The sequence below is a fragment of the Hibiscus syriacus genome, unplaced genomic scaffold (assembly GCF_006381635.1).
Source record: "Hibiscus syriacus cultivar Baekdansim isolate YM2019G1 unplaced genomic scaffold, ASM638163v2 tig00110270_pilon, whole genome shotgun sequence".
Classification (NCBI taxonomy): domain Eukaryota; kingdom Viridiplantae; phylum Streptophyta; class Magnoliopsida; order Malvales; family Malvaceae; genus Hibiscus; species Hibiscus syriacus.
The window spans coordinates 851,640-870,664 of NW_024062656.1; the positions used below are offsets into that span (position 1 = coordinate 851,640).

The following is a 19,025-nucleotide window of genomic DNA, read 5'->3' on the forward strand; positions in this document are numbered from 1 at the left end:
TTCACTCATATTTTGGTCATTAAAGTTTAAATAGTTTCAATTTAACTACTCACCTTTCAAATTGTTCTTATTTTAATCACTCTAATTTATTTTATTAATAATTTTTGTGAGACAATTTTTTCTGTTTTATTAATGTATAATTAAAATAAAAAAAACTAAATTTAAAAAGTTAGAATGATTAAATTAGGAGTGATTTGAAAGTTATGTAATTAAATTAAAAAAGTTTAAACTTTATTGAACAAAATAGGAGTGAGAAGATAGTTGAGTGATAAATGATGTAATTTACTCATAAAAAAGGTGCTACGTACAACACTTTCGTTAATTTTTAACAATGGTGTACTAAAATGAAAAAAAAATAAATGTAGACATGATTTTGAAATAAATAAAAGTTTAGGTAATAAAACGAAACAAAATTAATAGTTTAAGTAATAAATATGTAGTATTTCCTAAATTTCATTAAAAATATAGAGTAAACTATGTATTTAGTACCTAAATTATCAATTTTAGTCCGTTTTAATATCTAAAGTTTCAATTTTTTTCCAAAACCATACATAGTGTTTAGTTTTTTTCTTTAATTTAGTACCGTATTGCATATTTATGGGTAAATTAGGAGGACTGCCCTCGTAAAATAGTCAAAACAAGTTTTAGGGTAAACTACACACTTAGTATGTCAACTATCATTTTTTTTGGCCACTTAATTTTTTTTGTTAAAGCATACTTAGATGGCGTTTGGTTCGCTGGAATGTTTATGAGGGAATTGGAATCTGTGAAGGAATTGGAATCCAATTCCATATTCTATTTGGTTCGCAAACATGTCAAATGAATTTGATTTCAGTAATGTAAAATGACAGAATTGCCCTTCTTGTTTTTTTGCTTTATTTTATTTTGTTTTACAACTTACATGTAGTAATATATTATAAAAAATTAAAAAAATATTAATTCATTTTATTGATTGATTATTCATTTCAATAAATTATAAAAATCATGCTAATAAACATCATAAGTTAAAATCATCGCAATCAAAATATGTTAATAAGTTATCAAAAGATAGAGTAATATTTCGATACATTCTAATCGGAGTATGTTAATTAGTTACCAAAAATATACCAAAAACTATTTTTATTCAATATATGAATTAGAAACCTGACCCGACACGACACGACATAAAATAATAAAAAAATTATTTTTTTCAATAAAAACATTGACTTAATTGAAAAAAAATTATATATAGAGGGGTATTATTGTAATTATTCCTAAATATATAAGGTAAAATTATATTTTTTTTCGGGTCGGTCCGTTTTTTTCACCCTAAACCCGACCCCGACCCCGACCCGCATATCACACTTAAAAAAACCCGACCCGACCCGAACAAAATAAAGTTTCACCCGACCCGACCCGAATATATGAATTAGAAATCCGACCCGACCTGACCCGAAATAATAAAAAATATTTTTATTCAATAAAAACAGTGACTTAATTGAAAAAAATATATAGAGAGGGGTATTATTGTAATTATTCCTAAATATATAAGGTAAAATTATATATATTTTCGGGTCGAGTATTTTTCACCCTAAACCCGAACTCGACCCGACCCGAATATCACACTTAAAAAACCAACCCGACCCGACCAAAATAAAGTTTCACCCGACCCGACCCGAATATATAAATTAGAAACCCGACCCGACCCGAAATAATAATAAAAATTTTATTCAATATATAAATAAATTACCAAAAGATTGATGAGGGTAGTATGATCAAATTTCAATTCCCTCCAACAAGAGAATTGAATTCCATCCATTCTTGGATGAAATTCACTTTCTCTCATTTGATGGAAAGTTGAAGCCATGAGAGATTCCAATTCCCTTGGAAAACTTGAACCAAACATGAGAAAGTGGTAGAATTGGATTCCAATTCCTCCCAATCTCAAGAGATTTCATCCAACTAAACGTCACCTTAACATTAGGTTTTGGTTTTATTTTGGTCACACATTGCTAAAAATTAACAGAACTAGTGATGTGATGCTTTTTATTTTTTCAACAATGACATGACATTACTTTATACTAGCACGTCAACATCATTTTTAATTCTTTAACGACAAATGACTAAAATAGATCAAAACTAAATGAAGGTACAATTTTAAAAATAATTATATGATCAAAACAAAACTAAAATGATAGTTAAGATATTAAAATTGTAGTTTACCTATTTCAGAAAATAAACTACACTCTTAGTACCTCAACTATCATTTTGTTCTATTTTGGTCATTCAACTATTTTTTTTTAAATCATACTTAATATTAGTTTTTGATTACACATCGTTAAAAAATAACATAATTATAGATGTAATGTTTTTTCTTTTTTAAAAATAATATAATATTATTTTATATTGACACGTCAATATCATCGTTCATTTTTAACGATAATGGTCAAAATGAAATCAAAATTAAAAGTTTAATTTACACATTCCGGAAAATAAATATGTTGGGTGTTATTTTAATACCAAAATTAGGAAGGCAATTCCATCTTTTATAATCTCATATCATCGTCTTCGTTTCTTTGTTAACATTTTCCAAGCTCGAAGAATAGCCTTCGCTTTGAAAAAGGTTTTGTTAGGCTTTAAGGCTCCGTTGTTTTTCAATTTATTTTTATTTTATTACTAAACGCTTTCTTTCTTTCTTTCCTTTTCATCAGTTTTCAAAATTAAATCGAAATTTCTCTCCGAGTCGGATTTTGGCAATGGATGGCGGCGATTCAGAGCGACTCGCCGGCTCCGAGATTCATGGATTCAATACATTGGAAGGTACCGTACAGAGGGATCTATCTTCTCTTTTAACTCATTATGTTTTAGGAATTTCCTAATATTATTTATCGCACTCTAGGAATCGTTTTGTAAAATATGTTAGAACTTGACGTTTTAAACTGCCAATGATTCTTGATTATTAGCTTTTTGTAAGTAATTTCTTACTTTTTGGTTCTTGGGATTACAAAATTGAAGTCTTTAGGAGAAACTTTTTGATCTTTGAGATCTAGATGTCTAGTTTATTTTGTCTCAAGAAAACTATCGAATTCACACAAAATAATTTGCATAAACGGTTTTGTGGAGTTAGTTTTTACTTGATGAAGAGTTATTTTTGCAAGTAATTAGGTTAATATCGTACTTCATGTACATGGAACTTATGTTTTTGTGTCTCCTTTTTGCTAATTTTAGTTTCTATTGGACAGATTTGGATGTTCAAATTATGTTTGAAGAAGCAAAGTCAAGATGGTTACGCCCAAATGAAATTCATGCTATACTTTCCAACCACAAATACTTCCCTATCCATGTGAAGCCGGTGAACTTACCCAAAAGTAACTGCTCATGATACTTGGTTCTTTTTCTTTCCCCCTTTTTTCTTGTTTTCCTAGATTTTCATGAAGCAAGTATCTATTCCATGATTAATATTGAAAAGTCTGATTAAAGAAATAAATGCCTGAGTTTTTCCATTCTTTAAGCTCTGTTAAGTTTATAATAAGAATTAATGGCTGTTTGAGATAAAATTTGGTCTCCAGTGGATTGATGCTTTTGTTTCCTATTCATGTTTTATATTTTTCCTTTTGGCTTTCTATACATTTTGTTTGGGAGCGAAAATAGTTGCATAAAAATATCAAAATGTAAAAGGTATCAACCAAAAGAACGCTTATCTGTTCAACTTGATGCAGTATTTCATTTTGATTTCCAAAGTTCACCATGTTGCAAGAGAATGTCTCAAGTTTCATTACTTATGGCTTTATGAAATTTTAACTTTGCTTTCAGATGACCTTTATGCCTTTTATACTTGTAAATAATTAATAAGAAAAAACCTGCCTATCGAATGTCTAATTGTATCTTTGACTTTGTAGGTGGTACTATAATGTTGTTTGACCGACAGAAGTTCAGAAACTTCAGAAAAGACGGTCATAACTGGAGCAAGAAAAAGGATGGAAAGACTGTTAAAGAAGCTCATGAACACTTAAAAGTGAGTTTCTTTCTTTATAAGATCTTATAAATGGTTCAACCTGTTATTTATACAGCTTATTATATTTATACCTAAGTGAATAATGCATTTTTCTGATATTTTTTAGATCAAATTCTTGGTTTTTGTAATTGTCCTATTTTTGCATACATCATTTGTTTGTATTATATATATTTCCTCATGCATACGGTGTTCTCTTTGTGCATTAAGATTTTTTTTCTAATTAATCTGGGGTAAGTACAAGGCAGTATCTTGTTCAAAAATAACTCTCAAGTCTCAACCATTTGACATTGAACGCTCACGCCCCTGACATTCTTGGTTCGAACCCGGAACCTCAAAGAATAACAACAATTCTTTTACCACCAAGGTCGCTTGGTTCGTGTAAATTTTCTTATGTTTTAAATAGTCTTATCTCATATTTTCGTGGTTTAGAGAATTTGTTTCATTTGTATAAAATGTTCGGGTTGCTGCATCTATGTGTTGACTTGCTTCTTCCTTTCTTTTCTTAAATTTAAATTTAAACTTAATCCTCTCTCCTTAAATGCTTGCATTTTATCTCCCTTGATTTTGAATGGTCAACATGTAATTATTTTGAAATAGCATGGATCATTTTATTTCATTTTCCAGGTTAGTAATGAAGGAAGGATTCATGTCTATTATGCACGAGGCCATGATAATCCAACTTTTGTTCGGAGGTGTTACTGGCTGCTTGATAAGTATGTAATTTATGTCTATAATTTAACCTAGCCTATATAGTCTCTACATTATTATATATGAAATAAAAATCATGAAACTCTTTCTCTTTATCTCAAGCTGCTGTGTGTTAATGTTGATCATCATTGGCCTGATCTATTATTTGCTTCAGGACTCTGGAAAACATAGTTCTTGTTCACTATCGAGAAACAGAGGAGGTTGGTGTTAAAAAATGAAAAATTGGAGACACTGTCTCCAAATATTAGCAGTTTGTTATGTTCTCTATGCCGCGTAATCAGTAATGACCTGACTAACCATTGTTGATTTACGGTAAAGTTGCAGGGTTCTCCAGCGGCCACACCTGTGAAGTCAAATGCCTGTTTAACTGATCAGTCTACTCCTTTGCTTCTTACAGAGGTTGGTGTTAAAAATGAAAAATTGGAGACAATTTCTCTGAATATAAGCTGTTTGTTATGTTCTCTATGCCGTGTTATCAGATAATGACCTGACTGACCATTGTTGATTTACGGTAAAGTTGCAGGGTTCTCCAGCCACACCTGTGAATTCAAATGCTTGTTTAACTGATCATTCTACTCTTTTGCTTCTTACACTGTAGTATGATTCTGGAGCTACTAATGCATATAATGGAGGTGAGATGAATTTTCTAGATATTAAATTATGTGAACCAATAACGGAATTGTAGCAAAAAAGAAAAACTCGCTAACAGCATCTTCCTTGTAATGTTTTTTTCTGCTTATAGGTACATCATCTTCTCATCTATTGCTGTTCTGGAAAATGAACAGATCCCAGTGAGAGCATTAAGGCAAATTACGAAATGACTCTTCATGAGATTAGTTTCTGATCTTAAGGTGCGAGCAGAAGTGCAAGTGGTGATCTCAAGCAACTCTTGTTTCAAGAAATCTAATAAGTTCTTATGTTCTAGAACTTTGGGATATTTATGCACTCTGGGACTTTTGGACTTTGGTTTTGAACGTAGTATGGTGCATGTTTAAGTTGGTTGATGAGCATGCTTAAGACTTAATATGCTAAATAGTGAGTTTATGTGGTTTTGATGTTATGAGCATGCTTAGTATAGTATGTGACTAGTTGAAATAGGGTAGTGACCAAAAAATGCATGAAATGGTGGTAGTGTTAGTGTATAACATGTATGAAAAATGTTCTGAAATGAACCATAGGGTCTAAATTTTTATTTAAGGTGTTTTTGGTTGCCAAATTCAGCATGCAATAGTATCATTATGTCTTTGATGTGTTGACATTATGTTTATACCAATTGTAGATTATCGGTACTAAATCAACGTACTGGAATTTGGTGTTTGAATTGGGTTTAAACTATGTTTTGACTTCTTTACATTAGTCCTAAAATTTTATAAGTGAAATTAAAGGTCTTTTACCACTAATGATATTGAAATTTGAATCATATATCGACTTTAATTTCATAATTGAATTAAAAATTAAAAGTTTTAAGATGAAAAGTATTAAGAGTTTTCAATATAATTCCTAAATAAGCTTGTTTTTGCTATTCACTTAAAATTCCAACTTCGCTATAACAAAAAATTTTGATAATACTATTTTAAATATGTATAGTCTGAGCATGATTCTTTGGAATGGCTCGTAATAAATATGTTATGTTGATGCTTGTATGTACTTAAAAAAATAGATGCATGAAAATAGGTTAGATTTTATTTAGTGGTTAATGTATTGTGTCAAATTTAAATTAAATCATTTCGGACGGATTTAGGGTGTCACACCAAATCCATACATTTGAGTCAATCAATTTATGGTCCCCTTTTGAGTTGTCATCTCCATCTAACTCGATCAAAGCAACGCCTTCCTCTCTTTTTTCTCTTCTCGTACTCAACTAAGGCATATTCGTCATTCCAATCCCAAATACTTTGGTTTGTCATGTTTCGATGTCACCAAAATTCACCCTTTGCTCCCATAGTTGGATGCAAATGGGTGTTTTAGGTAAAGTGTTCTGTTGGTTCCATTGAAAGGTATAATTGCTTCCAAGAAGTAGGTCGAGATTATTTTGAGACTTTCAGGCTGATCATGATACTAATCATAATACATAGTATTTTAACTTTTACTTTACATCATGAGTAGATACCAATAATGCCTTCCTTAAAGGCATGTTACATTAATTAGTCTTTATTAGCTACCTCTAAAATACAAAGATCCTGATCCTTCGTATGTTTGTTGCTTTCATAAAGCTTCTATATTTTGATATAAATTGGCTTCTTCAAATCTAAGATAGATGCTTCTCTATTTATTTATGTTACTAAGATCTTTATGTGTTTCTTGGTGTATGTAGATGGTATTATCTTTACAAGTAATAACACTACGTTTATCAATAAATTTTCACTTTGTTGTCTAAACGATTTTCTGTGAAAGATCTAGGTTCTCTTAATCATTCCTTGTCATTGAGGCTATATCTACTTTGCCTAGTTTATTTCTATCTCAGAGTACAATACATCTAAGATATTTTGACTCGGTCCCACATAAATGGAGTAAAACATCTTTCCACTCCCATGTCCTCTACGGATATGTTACATTCAACTAATTTGATTTGCGTGATTGATTCTTCTAATTATAGTCGCCTACTTGATCTTCTTTAATACTTGAGTCTTCCTTAGTCAGATGTTTCGTTTGCGATCAATCGTCGCTCTCGATACATACATGGACCCTTGGTTTCTCCTTGGCCGTCTATCAAATGTATTCTTCGATATCTCAAGAATACTCTATGTCATGACTTGATTCTTCTCCCTCGACCTCACATGCATTTCATAGCCTTTTCGATGCTGACTGGGGCATATCATGTATGAATGGTCAATCCACTATCAGACACGTGTTCTACATTAGCTCCATTATCATCTATTGAAAGTCTTTTTGGTCAAAAATTTGTTTCTCCTACTGAGACAGAGTATTGTGACCTTATTGATGTCACAATTGAAACACTTCGAGTTCAGAATCTCCTATGAGAAATTAAATTCTATCTTCATCAGCCATCGCCACTTTCTGTTTGCGTCATATATATATATCTACAATAATCTAGTTTTTCACCTTTTAGGAAGCATTGTGCACTTGATTTCTTCTTTCTTCGAGACTTGATTGCTATTGTGCCCTTGTTTATCTTGTTCCGTCGAAAACTCAACTTGTGGACGTTCTCACAAAACCACTCGGACGAGCTCTCTTTCTCCACTTTCAACCCAAGATTGTCATCTTTGATGGATAGTCCATCTTACATGTGTCGTTGAAGATAAGAGATAAATAGCCTTACTGATTTTGTTAAAGATAAGTAGTAATCAACAGCGGATCTATAGTTTCTCGAGGGTGGACATATACTCACATTAAAATTTGAATTTTTTTAATTAATTATATATTTAATTGATGATGTTCACTCTAAATTTATATTTACGTTAATTTCATTCAAAAATAATATTTTATTGACGATATAACATGCTCTCTCTTCGATAACCTTGACACTTAAAAATATCTCAATATCGATATTTTCTCTACACTTTAATGGTTACATAGTGTTTAAATATCCAATTATGTTTCATATTCGTATCATTATAATTATAATTATTAGAACTCAAATTATTTGTGGTTACCCTTATAAGTATAGTGGTCCACTTCTTGTCGGATTTTGGAGAATAGTGTTGGACCAAACACGAAGTATAGAAAGCAAACGTTGCGACTGCCATACTAATACTATGTTCCCATTCACATTGGCGGAGGACGCGTCCCTAGCCGACATCGCTTGTTTTATTCATTTGCCAAATGTGTTTTTAGTTATGTATATTTGCATTCACAAGATAAAATAATAAAATTAACCCCACGTTTAAAAAAATAATTATTTTAGTCCCTATTTCTTTTGGAGTATTTTATCAGTTAATGTTTCGTTTTTTTCTCTTCAAAATAGTCATTATTAGACTAATGGTCCATTTATGTAGTTGACATAACATTTTTTCATATGCTTAATCAGTGATATGTGATACATTATTAATTAAGTATGTGAAAAATGTCACGTCAATTATATACATTGATTGTTATTCAAAAGATAATTTTCATTCAATAGGGACTATTTTGATCAAAATTTAAAATGTTGGGGTTAAAATACTTTAAAAGGGGTAAACTTCGTTTTAGTTATCCAACTATCCTTTTTATTTTTTTAGTCATCCAACTATTTTTAAATCATCACTGTCATTACGTGATGGTTTTATTTTGGTTGTCTGTCATTAATAAATCAATAGAATAGCTATTGTGATATTTTTCAATGATGACGTGTCATCATCATCATTAATTTTTTAATAGTAGGTGATCAAAATTAAACTAAAGTGTAACATCAAGTGATGATTTAAAAAATATATTTGATGATCAAAAAAGAACAAAAGTGATATTTGGGTAACTAATTATGTAGTAGGATCAAAATAAATATTTTGATAAAAAAATTGAGGGCTAATTTAATCATTAAATCTGAAATAAAAGGAAAAATCGAAAGATTGCGTAGACACTCATTTTCGCCCGGATTTAATTTTTTATTCTATATATATATATATATATATATAGTATTATAATATATAATTTTCGGAAAACGATTTTCAAAAATATATATTATATAGTTTTTTAAAAAAACGTTTTTAAAATATATATAATATATATTTTGAAAATATTTTGAAAACATTTATATATTATATAGTTTTAAAAAAAACTTTTTGAAAACATATATATTATATAGTTTTTAAAATTAATTTTTTTTAAAATATATATTATATAATTTTGAAAATTATTTTTTAAAAAATATATTATATAGTTTTGAAAATTAGTTTTTAAAATATATATTATATAATTTTGAAAATTAGTTTTTAAAAATATATATATAGTTTTGAAAATTATTTTTTAAACATATATATTATATAGTTTTAAAGCGTTTTTTATATCTATTTATTTATTTTATTTATTATTATTATTATTATTATTATTTATCACTTATTTTTATTTTTTGTTTTTGTTTTTTCAGGTCCAGTAACAGTCCACATATTGATCCAAAGGAATGGGCCTGAACCAGTCAAGGGAGTTTAGGGTTTGGAACCCTAACATATCAACAGCGCGGAACCGTAAAAAAGAGCCCTCCTCGTGCCTCTCGCAACCAACGGTCTTTTCCCGGTACAACGGCGACGTGTGACACGCGAACACCAACAAACAGCAAAATATAAGTATTTTGGTTCCAATCAAACGCTAAAAAATAGGATACTTCACAGTTATAAATATGCATGCAAATTGAACGAGGGAGGGGGGAAATACATCTGTTACCCGGTTCGAACGAGGGAAACGAGCAGCAGGTTTTCAATGCGATTAAGGGCCGTCGGTAACGGAAATAGGGGCAGCCGATGCAAAAGGGCAACCCGATTCTGTCGCCCCCACGACCGGTCGTTGACCAGCAAGGAAATCAGGCAGCAGCCGCAGCTGGAAACAATCGGCTTGCACCTTGGCCAGCAACGGCAAAGGGCAGATCTAATACCAGCCGATTTGGCCTCCTCGAATGTAACCCGACCCCTTTGGCCACCGAGAACAAACGTTACATTCCTCACGATGGTTGGGTTTCGGTTTTGTACCTTATCGACGCTCGAACGAAGACCACACGACAAGACGATGGAACGAGGGAAGAATCTCGGTCAAGCGATTATCACCAATGACCTAGGCTTAGCGACGGCATAACGGTAGAAGATGAAGCGGTGGCTAGAGAAAGAAGCAGAGGATCATCTCTCGAAAGCAGTAAGTGGGAACAGAGAGTTGTCTTGCTTTTATGGTTTTCATAATGCTTGGACTCTGAGTAAGGCTCATGCTTTTTATTTATTATTTGTCGCTGATTGATTTGAATGGGCGTGGCCTCCATTTCGCTTGGTTAGGTTAGTTGAATTCATTTTCTTAAATTTTGGTTTATATGACATTAATTTGTATAGTTAAAACACTGGTTTAATGAGTTGAAAGTCACCATAAATTTATAATTAGGTGTTGCGTGTATCCTAATTTACTAACTTGGAATAAATATGGTCATTAATCACCATTAAATCATATTTTAACTAAATTAGTAATAATGATATTAATTTGATTAATTCGTTTGTTGGGTTAGACAATTAGTATTATTATTTCTATTATTATTTAAATTTTTTACTCGATATTTTTCTTATTTACCATCTAAATTTTTGATTTTTCAGTAATAATTTCAATCGATCAAAGGTAAGCAATTAGAATTGGGTTATTTAAATCTTAATTTAAATTTTCGCAAGTAAAGACAACCGACAAATTAATTGGTACCGAAAGGGCGGTTCAAGTGTGTTAATCCTTCCTTGATCGTAACCGACTCCCGAACCCGACACATTTCTGGTAAAGCGTAGATCAGGTAAGATGGTATCCAACCCGCCTAAATTCGTTTTAAAATGGTCGGTGGCGACTCCAACCCACATCATTTTTCTTAAGTAGAAGTTCAATTCAAGGCCCAACCGAAAGACGGTCCCGACAGATTGAAAGCAGAGCAGTACCACTCGTTGTAAGGAGGTGTTCGATCGAGTTAAGTCAAGTAAAAATTTCAAGTTATTTAAGATAATGAGTCATATTTTACAATTAGGATTTGATTTGAAATTTTTTCGAGTCGAGTCGATTTTTTGAATTTCTTTTTAAATTTAATTATAAATATTTATAATATTATTTTATTTCAATTTAAGTGACTTTCTATAACTATATATATACATAATACAAATATATATATATATTTTTATATTTTTTTCATATGTGATATACATATATCATACAAAGTTTAAAAACTCGACTCAAACTTGAAAATAAATCAACTAATTACTAAAAATTTTGAGTTATACTAGTTGCATTTTACAACTCAATTTGAACTTGAAATTTTTTTGAGTTGATTCGAATTTATAAAATTATAACTCGAAATCAATTTAAGTCGAATTTTTTTTAATAGAATCAAATCAAAATTTTCAATTTTTCGATGCTCACCAATCACCATTAAGAGGTGGGCTCAGCTTTGAAATAAAAGGCTGACGGCAACGGGACCAAAGCAAACAGTCATATCCTCCGCCACATAAGTTTTGAACAGCCACTTTCCTTTGACAAGGAGGAGTTGCTGTTGAGAAATAATTAAGTAATATATAATTGAATGATTAAAGCTCCCGATTATTTATTTTAGGGTAAAATATATATATATTCCCCAAATTTAGGATACTTGCATTTTGATCATCCATCTTTAAAATTTATAATACAGTCATTAAACTTTTAAATCGTTTTCATTTAGATTACCTCCATTAGTTTTTGCTGATGTGACACTTAACTCCTATTAACATCCCTTTCTTCTTCTTCAATAGCAGCAAGTTACATTATCTTCAACAGAACCATCTCCAAAGCTCCCCATCGAGCTTTGTTTGTTTGTTGAGGGTTTCTAAGTCTGGGTCTCATCACCTTCTCTGCAACTGTCTTTGTTTTTGTATATGGTCTGTCTAAGTGAAAACAACTCAATTAACGCTTGTGACTTATTCATCAAATTCTAATTATTATTTTTTTCTCGTTGTTTTTGCTTCAAGTTTGTTTCTTTTTTAATTCGTTTTTTCATTTCATCTTCTGCAAGAAAATTAACAAAAAAGAGCTTTAATTGTGATTGTAGTAAGACTGTTTAACAGCTTATAAAATGATCGATAATTTTCAAGTGAGAATAGAATTGTAAAGAGTTTATTTTCTTTATCAATTCCCTCTTAGTTTAACTTCTGTTTTAATTTTGGCTTTTGTTGAGTACAGGAACCTTTTTTTTCAATTTGAAGCTGAGCTTGAATGATACATGGTTTGTGATTGAAAGACCAAATATTTTATTTGGTTTAAATTTTGGGAATTTAAGGGTTATAATTGGATTTTTGGGGTTGTTTTGCTGCCCACATTGAAACAAATGGCATCTTTGACTGAGTTTTATTGGAGGAGGCAAAAGGTTTTTCTTTTACTGACCTGGGTTTTTGATTTTTGGATTTTAAGAGGTCAATGAATTACAGCCTTTGGCAAGTTGTAGATCTTGTTTATTCATTTGATGGATATTGATTGTTGAAGTGTGGATGTTAGTTTCTGTCATTGAAGAAGAAGAAGAAGAGCGGTTAACGGAAGTTAACTGTCACGTTAGCAAAAATTAACGGGTTAACGGTAGAGATCTTATTGAAAACGAACTAAAAGTTTGATGACTGTATTGTAAGTTTTAAAAGTTTAGTGACCAAAAAGCAATATACCTAAACGTTTAGGTACTATTGATATACGTTACCCTTTATTTTATTCTAACACCAAAATTACCAACACTATTCCATATTCGTTTATCATCATCGCCTTCTTATCTTTCTTTACATTTTCCAAGCTCGAAGAACAGCCTTCGCTTTGAAAAAGGTTTTGTTAGATTTTAAGGCTCAGTTGTTTCTCAATTTAGTTTTTATTTTATGCTCATCATTTCCTTCTTATGCGCTTATCAAACGCTTTCTTCTTTATATCAGTGTTCAAAATTAAATCGAAAATTCTCTCCGACTCGGATTTCGGCGATGGATGGTGGCGGATTGGAGCGACTTGCCGGAACCGAGATTCATGGATTTCATACATTGGAAGGTACCGTACAGAGGAATCTATCTCTCTTTTATATCATTCTGTTTTAGGAATTTTCTGATGCTATTTCTCGCACTCAGGGAATCATTTTGTAAAATATGTTAGAACTTGACGTTGTAAACTTGTTTGATCACTTTTAAACTGCCAACGATTTTTGGTTATTAGCTTTTTTTGTAAGCAATTTCTTACTTTTTGATCTTAGGCGTTGCAAAATTGAAGTTCTGTAAGAGCAAGTTTTTTCTCTTTGAGAGCTAGATGTGTAGTTAATTTTGTTTCGAGAAAAGTATCAAATTCACACAAAATAATTTGCATAAACTGTTTTGTAAAGTTAGTTTTAGCTTGATCAAGTGTTATTTTTGTTCAAGTAATTAGGCTAGTATCACACTTCATGTATATGCAACTTGTGTGTATGTGTCTTTCTTTTGCTAATTTTAGTTTCTATTGGACAGATTTGGATGTTCAAACTATGTTTGAAGAAGCAAAGTCTAGATGGTTACGTCCAAATGAAATTCATGCTATACTTTCCAACCACAAATACTTCACTATCCATATGAAGCCGGTGAACTTGCCCAAAAGTAACTGCTCATGATACTTAGTTCCTTTTCTTTCCTCCATTTTTCTTGTTTTCCTAGATTTCCATGAAGCAAGAATCTATTCCATGTTTAATAATTTTAAAGAATTAAATGCCTGAGTTTTTCCATTCTTTAAGCCCTGCTAAGTTTATAATAAGAATTAATATCTGTTTGAGATAAAATTTGGGTTTCTATACCTTTTGTTTAGGAGCAAAAAAAGGTTGCATAAAAATATCAAAATGTAAAAGGTATCAACCATGTTGCAAGAGAATGTCTTAAGTTTCATTACTTATGGCTTTACGAAATTTTAACTTTGCTTTCAAATGATCTTTATGCCTTTATTACCTAAAAGTAATTAATAAGAAAAAAATCTACCTATAGAGTTACTAATTTTATCTTTGATTTTGTAGGTGGTACTATAGTATTGTTTGATCGAAAGATGCTCAGAAACTTCAGAAAAGATGGTCATAACTGGAAAAAGAAAAAGGATGGAAAGACTGTTAAAGAAGCTCATGAACATTTAAAAGTGAGTTTCTTGCTTTATGTCTTATAAATGGCACAACCTGTTACCTATACAGCTTGTTATACCTAACTGAATAATGCATTTTTCTGGTATTTTTTTAGATCAAATTATTGGTTTCTGTCCTATTTTTCCATACATCATTTGTTTATATTATATATATTTGTACATATGCATAACGTCACTGTTTCCATACACTTTACTCGTGCATATGGTGTTCTCTTTTGCATTAAGATTTTATTGTGTTTTAAATTGTCTTATCTCATATTTTCGTGGTTTAGACAATTAGTTTCATTTGTATAGAATCTTTGGATTGCTGCATTTATGTGTTGACATGTTTCTTCCTTTTCTTAAATTTAAATTTAAACTTAATCCTCTCTCCTTATATGCTTGCATTTTATCTCCCTTGATTTTGAACGGTCAAATTGTAATTACTTTGAGAAAGCATGGATCATTGATATTTCATTTTCCAGGTTGGTAATGAAGAAAGGATTCATGTATACTATGCACATGGCCACGATAATACAACTTTCGTTCGGAGGAGTTATTGGCTGCTTGATAAGTATGTAATTTATTCTATAAGTTAACCTAGCTTATGTAGTCTCTACATTGCCAGATATGAAAAAAAAAATCATTGAAACTCTTTCTCTTTATTTCAAGTTGCTGTGGGTCTTAATGTTGATCATCATTGGCCTGATCTTCTATTAATTGCTTCAGGAATCTGGAAAACATAGTTCTTGTTCACTATCGCGAAACAAAGGAGGTTGGTGTTAAAAATGAAAAATTGGAGACACAGTCTCCAAATATTTGCATTTTGTTATTTTCTCTATGCCGCGTAATCAGATAATGACCTGACTGACCATTGTTGATTCATGGTAAAGTTGCAGGGTTCTCCATCCACACATTTGAATTTGAATTCCTGTTTAACTGATCAGTCTACTCCTTTGCTTCTTACAGAGGAGTTTGATTCTGGAGCTACTGATGCATATTATGCAGGTGAGTTGAATTTTCTAGAAATTAAACTGTGTAAATCAATAACGGAATTGTATTTGAGTAGCAAAAAAGAAAAACTCGCTAACAGCATCTCTTTCTTGCAATGTTTTTCTGCTTATAAATACATTGCCTTCTCATCCATTGCTGTTCTGGAAAATGAACAGATCCCAGTGAAAGAATTAAGGCAAATCACGAAATGACTCTTCATGAGATTAATACGCTTGAATGGGATGAGCTTCTGGCGACAAATGATACTAAGGGCTCAATTGTACCTATTGGAGGTAACATACTAGTTTATAGTTTAAGTAGGACCCCTAGTCTAATTACTGAATTATTAACTTAATTTGCTGTGATGGCAGACAAGAATTCTACTTTCTTTGACCATTGGAACCAAAAAACAGTTAATGGCCTCTCATGTGATGTAAGAAACTCAGTCCAAAGCTCTTAAGTTCTTATTTCTAGATTCCTCTTGTAGAAGACATCATTTTATTTATTTCTGTCATTCTTCTTTGTTTAACTGACATGACAACTAGCTTTGTTCATCTTTTTAGGCTAAAGGAGTTTATTGTATCTCATCTTATCTTAGCAAATAATTTTCTGCATGCATGTATTACAAAAGAAATCATGTAAGTTGTGCAGAAGACAGAAAGTTAACAGATCTAGTTTTGAACTTATTTTAGATCTCCATAATGTTTTATATATGATACACTTCGATAGACAAATATGTGTTATTGCATAGATATATAAATTTTGCATGTGGGGAAGCATCTGCTTGCGGTGTCTTCATATCCATCTACTATTTTGGGATGTTTTTCTTCATTTTAGTTTGACACTAAGTCATCATTTCTCTTATTATGAAGATCAATTAAATACTCTTTTTCCCCCTTATTTTGTACTACTCTCTTAATGCTTGATAAATAATAACCACTCAAGTTGCTTCACTTTTGCAGGTTGGCCCCATCCATGCCGATAATTCATCAACAGATATTTCATTGCTTGACAATTTGGCTGAGCCAGTTGCTCAGAGTAACAATGCTTACCTCAACAACCCTGGGGCTGTTTATTATCAGATATCAGGTGCCCAAGTAAATTCTAACGTGCAGAGTGAAGACTCTGGTGCCATAGGGACAGTTGAACCATTGGACCTTTTGGTCAATGGTGGCTTACAAAGTCAGGACAGTTTTGGAAAGTGGATAAACAACACTTTGACTGAATTACCATGCTCAATGGGTGATCCCGTGTTAGAATCGTCGAATTCATCTGGACATGATTCATTCACCTCGCAAGAGCAAATATTTAGCATAACTGAAGTATCACCTGCATGGGCCTATTCAACTGAAAAGACAAAGGTTTTTCTTTTTTCTCTGAAGTTCTCTCCACCCCCACCCCCAAGTTTTCTGGTTGTTAGGAATCACCTTTTCCGTTGCTGCTGCAACGATTAGTACCTTTGCATGGAACGGATGCTTGAAAACTATTCACCTTAATAACATGCATGCATTTTGGTTGTGTTAATGTGTTGACAATTGAAATTTATTTACCTATTATTTTTGCAGATTTTAGTCACTGGAGTCTTTCATCAAGCTTATCAATATCTTGCCAAGTCCAATTTGTTTTGTGTATGTGGTGATGTATGTTACCCGACAGAAACTATTCAAGTTGGGGTTTATCGCTGTTTGTTATCACAACATACCCCGGGATCTGTTAAGCTGTATATGAGTCTCGATGGACGTAAACCCATCAGCCAAGTTCTTAGTTTCGAGTACCGTGCTCCTTTGTTGCATGACCCAGTAGTTCCTCTAGAAGATGAGTCCAGGTGGGAGGAGTTCCGGTTGCAGATGAGGCTTGCTTATTTGCTCTTCTCAACTTCCAAGAGCCTTAATATTCTATTGGGTAAAGTGTCACCAAATTCAGTGAAGGAGGCTAGGAAATTTGATCAAAAGACTAGCAACATATCTAATAGCTGGACATATTTGATTCAGTCAATTGAAGCAAAAAGAGCTTCATTTACACAAGCAAAAGAAAGTTTATTCGAAATTGCTTTAAAGACCAGGCTAAAGGACTGGCTGTTGGAAAGAATAATCGATGGTAAGAAAACAACCGAACATGATACTCAAGGTCAAGGAGTGATTCATTTATGTGCCATTCTTGGTTATACCTGGGCTATTTATCTATTTTCCTGGTCTGGCTTGTCACTTGATTTTCGTGATAAACATGGATGGACCGCTCTTCATTGGGCTGCATATTACGGCCGGTACATGATCTTATTTCTCTCCTGTACTTTGTTTCAAGCAGCTTTGAGATATTCATCTGATTTCGAAAACCTTCCATTGCAGGGAAAAAATGGTTGCTGTTCTTTTATCTGCTGGGGCAAAGCCAAACTTGGTGACAGACCCCACAACCCAAAATCTGAGTGGTTGCACGGCTGCCGATCTTGCATCTTTGAATGGTTATGATGGACTAGCTGCTTATCTTTCGGAGGAGGCTCTGGTTGCACAGTTCAATGATATGGCACTAGCTGGGAACGCTAGTGGCTCTCTCCAAACCAGTAGAATAGAGGCAGCAAACCTTGTTAACCTCAAGGAAGATGAACTATACTTGAGGGAAACTTTAGCCGCTTATAGGACAGCGGCTGATGCGGCTGCACGTATAAACATTGCTTTCAGAGAGCAGTCCTTCAAAGCACAAGCTAAAGCAGTTGAGTCTCACAATGCAGAGGATGAAGCAAGAAGTATAATTGCTGCTATGAAGATTCAACATGCCTTTCGCAACTATGATGCCAAAAGAAAAATGGCTGCTGCTGGCCGCATCCAGTATCGGTTCCGTACTTGGAAAATGCGTAAAGATTTCCTTAATAAGCGTCGCCAGGCTATCAAAATCCAAGTAAATGATGTCCCCTTTCTTCTTACTGATTGTGTTTGCGTGTATTATATCCAACTTTTTATGGTCATTGCATGAAAATTTAATTGCAGGCCGCTTTCCGGGGCTTCCAAGCGAGGAGGCAGTACCGTAAGATTGTATGGTCAGTCGGTGTACTTGAAAAAGCAATTCTGCGATGGCGACTAAGGAGAAAAGGTTTTCGGGGGCTAGAAATAAACACAGAAGCAGCAGTTGAAGAGCAAAAGCCAGAATGTTTCACAGAAGAGTCATACTTCCAAAACAGCCGAAAACAAGCCGAAGAACGTGTCGAGAAAGCTGTTATACGAGTTCAATCTATGTTCCGTTCAAAGAAAGCACAGAAAGAATACCTGAGAATGAAGTTGGCTCATGATCTAGCAACGGTATGTGAAATTGTCTGAAAGAAGACTTCTCTATCTTGTACGTCAATTTATATAAACCTCCTTCTGTTTCATCTTGCAGTTGGAATACGAAAGCCTTCTCAGCCCTCTTTCCGATATAGAGCTCAAAGACAGTAGAAAGTAGAGGATCAAGGAAAAGTAGAGCCTAGGGACGGGGTAGTTCCGTATGTATATTAGAACATAAAGATTAATCTACCTCTAAAGTACGGCAACTCTCCGTAAAACCGGAGCACATATGTTGTAGGTATCTAGTTTGATACGAATAAATCTTACTCTAGAATTAGGTTAACATTTGG

The 19,025-nt window shown here is 32.6% G+C and overlaps 1 protein-coding gene across 4 annotated transcripts; it reads left to right on the forward strand.

Annotated features, from left to right (window-relative positions):
- Positions 1-2,517: 2,517 nt before the first annotated feature.
- Positions 2,518-19,025, forward strand: LOC120115695 (calmodulin-binding transcription activator 5-like). 4 transcript variants are annotated; one of them, XM_039136325.1, is made up of 14 exons: positions 2,518-2,602; positions 2,691-2,799; positions 3,222-3,347; positions 3,879-3,994; positions 14,914-15,002; positions 15,158-15,203; positions 15,322-15,436; positions 15,598-15,714; positions 15,793-15,854; positions 16,384-16,782; positions 16,987-17,684; positions 17,767-18,313; positions 18,403-18,711; positions 18,791-19,025. In XM_039136325.1, exons 2-14 carry the CDS (start codon positions 2,736-2,738, stop codon positions 18,851-18,853), a joined length of 2,751 nt encoding a protein of 916 aa, XP_038992256.1. In that variant the 5' UTR covers positions 2,518-2,602; positions 2,691-2,735; the 3' UTR covers positions 18,854-19,025. The 4 variants fall into 4 exon arrangements, with proteins under 4 accessions (XP_038992256.1, XP_038992255.1, XP_038992253.1 ...); XM_039136324.1 differs by lacking the exon at positions 3,879-3,994 and adding an exon at positions 14,331-14,446; XM_039136322.1 differs by lacking the exons at positions 2,518-2,602; positions 2,691-2,799; positions 3,222-3,347; positions 3,879-3,994 and adding exons at positions 13,077-13,138; positions 13,243-13,351; positions 13,798-13,923; positions 14,331-14,446.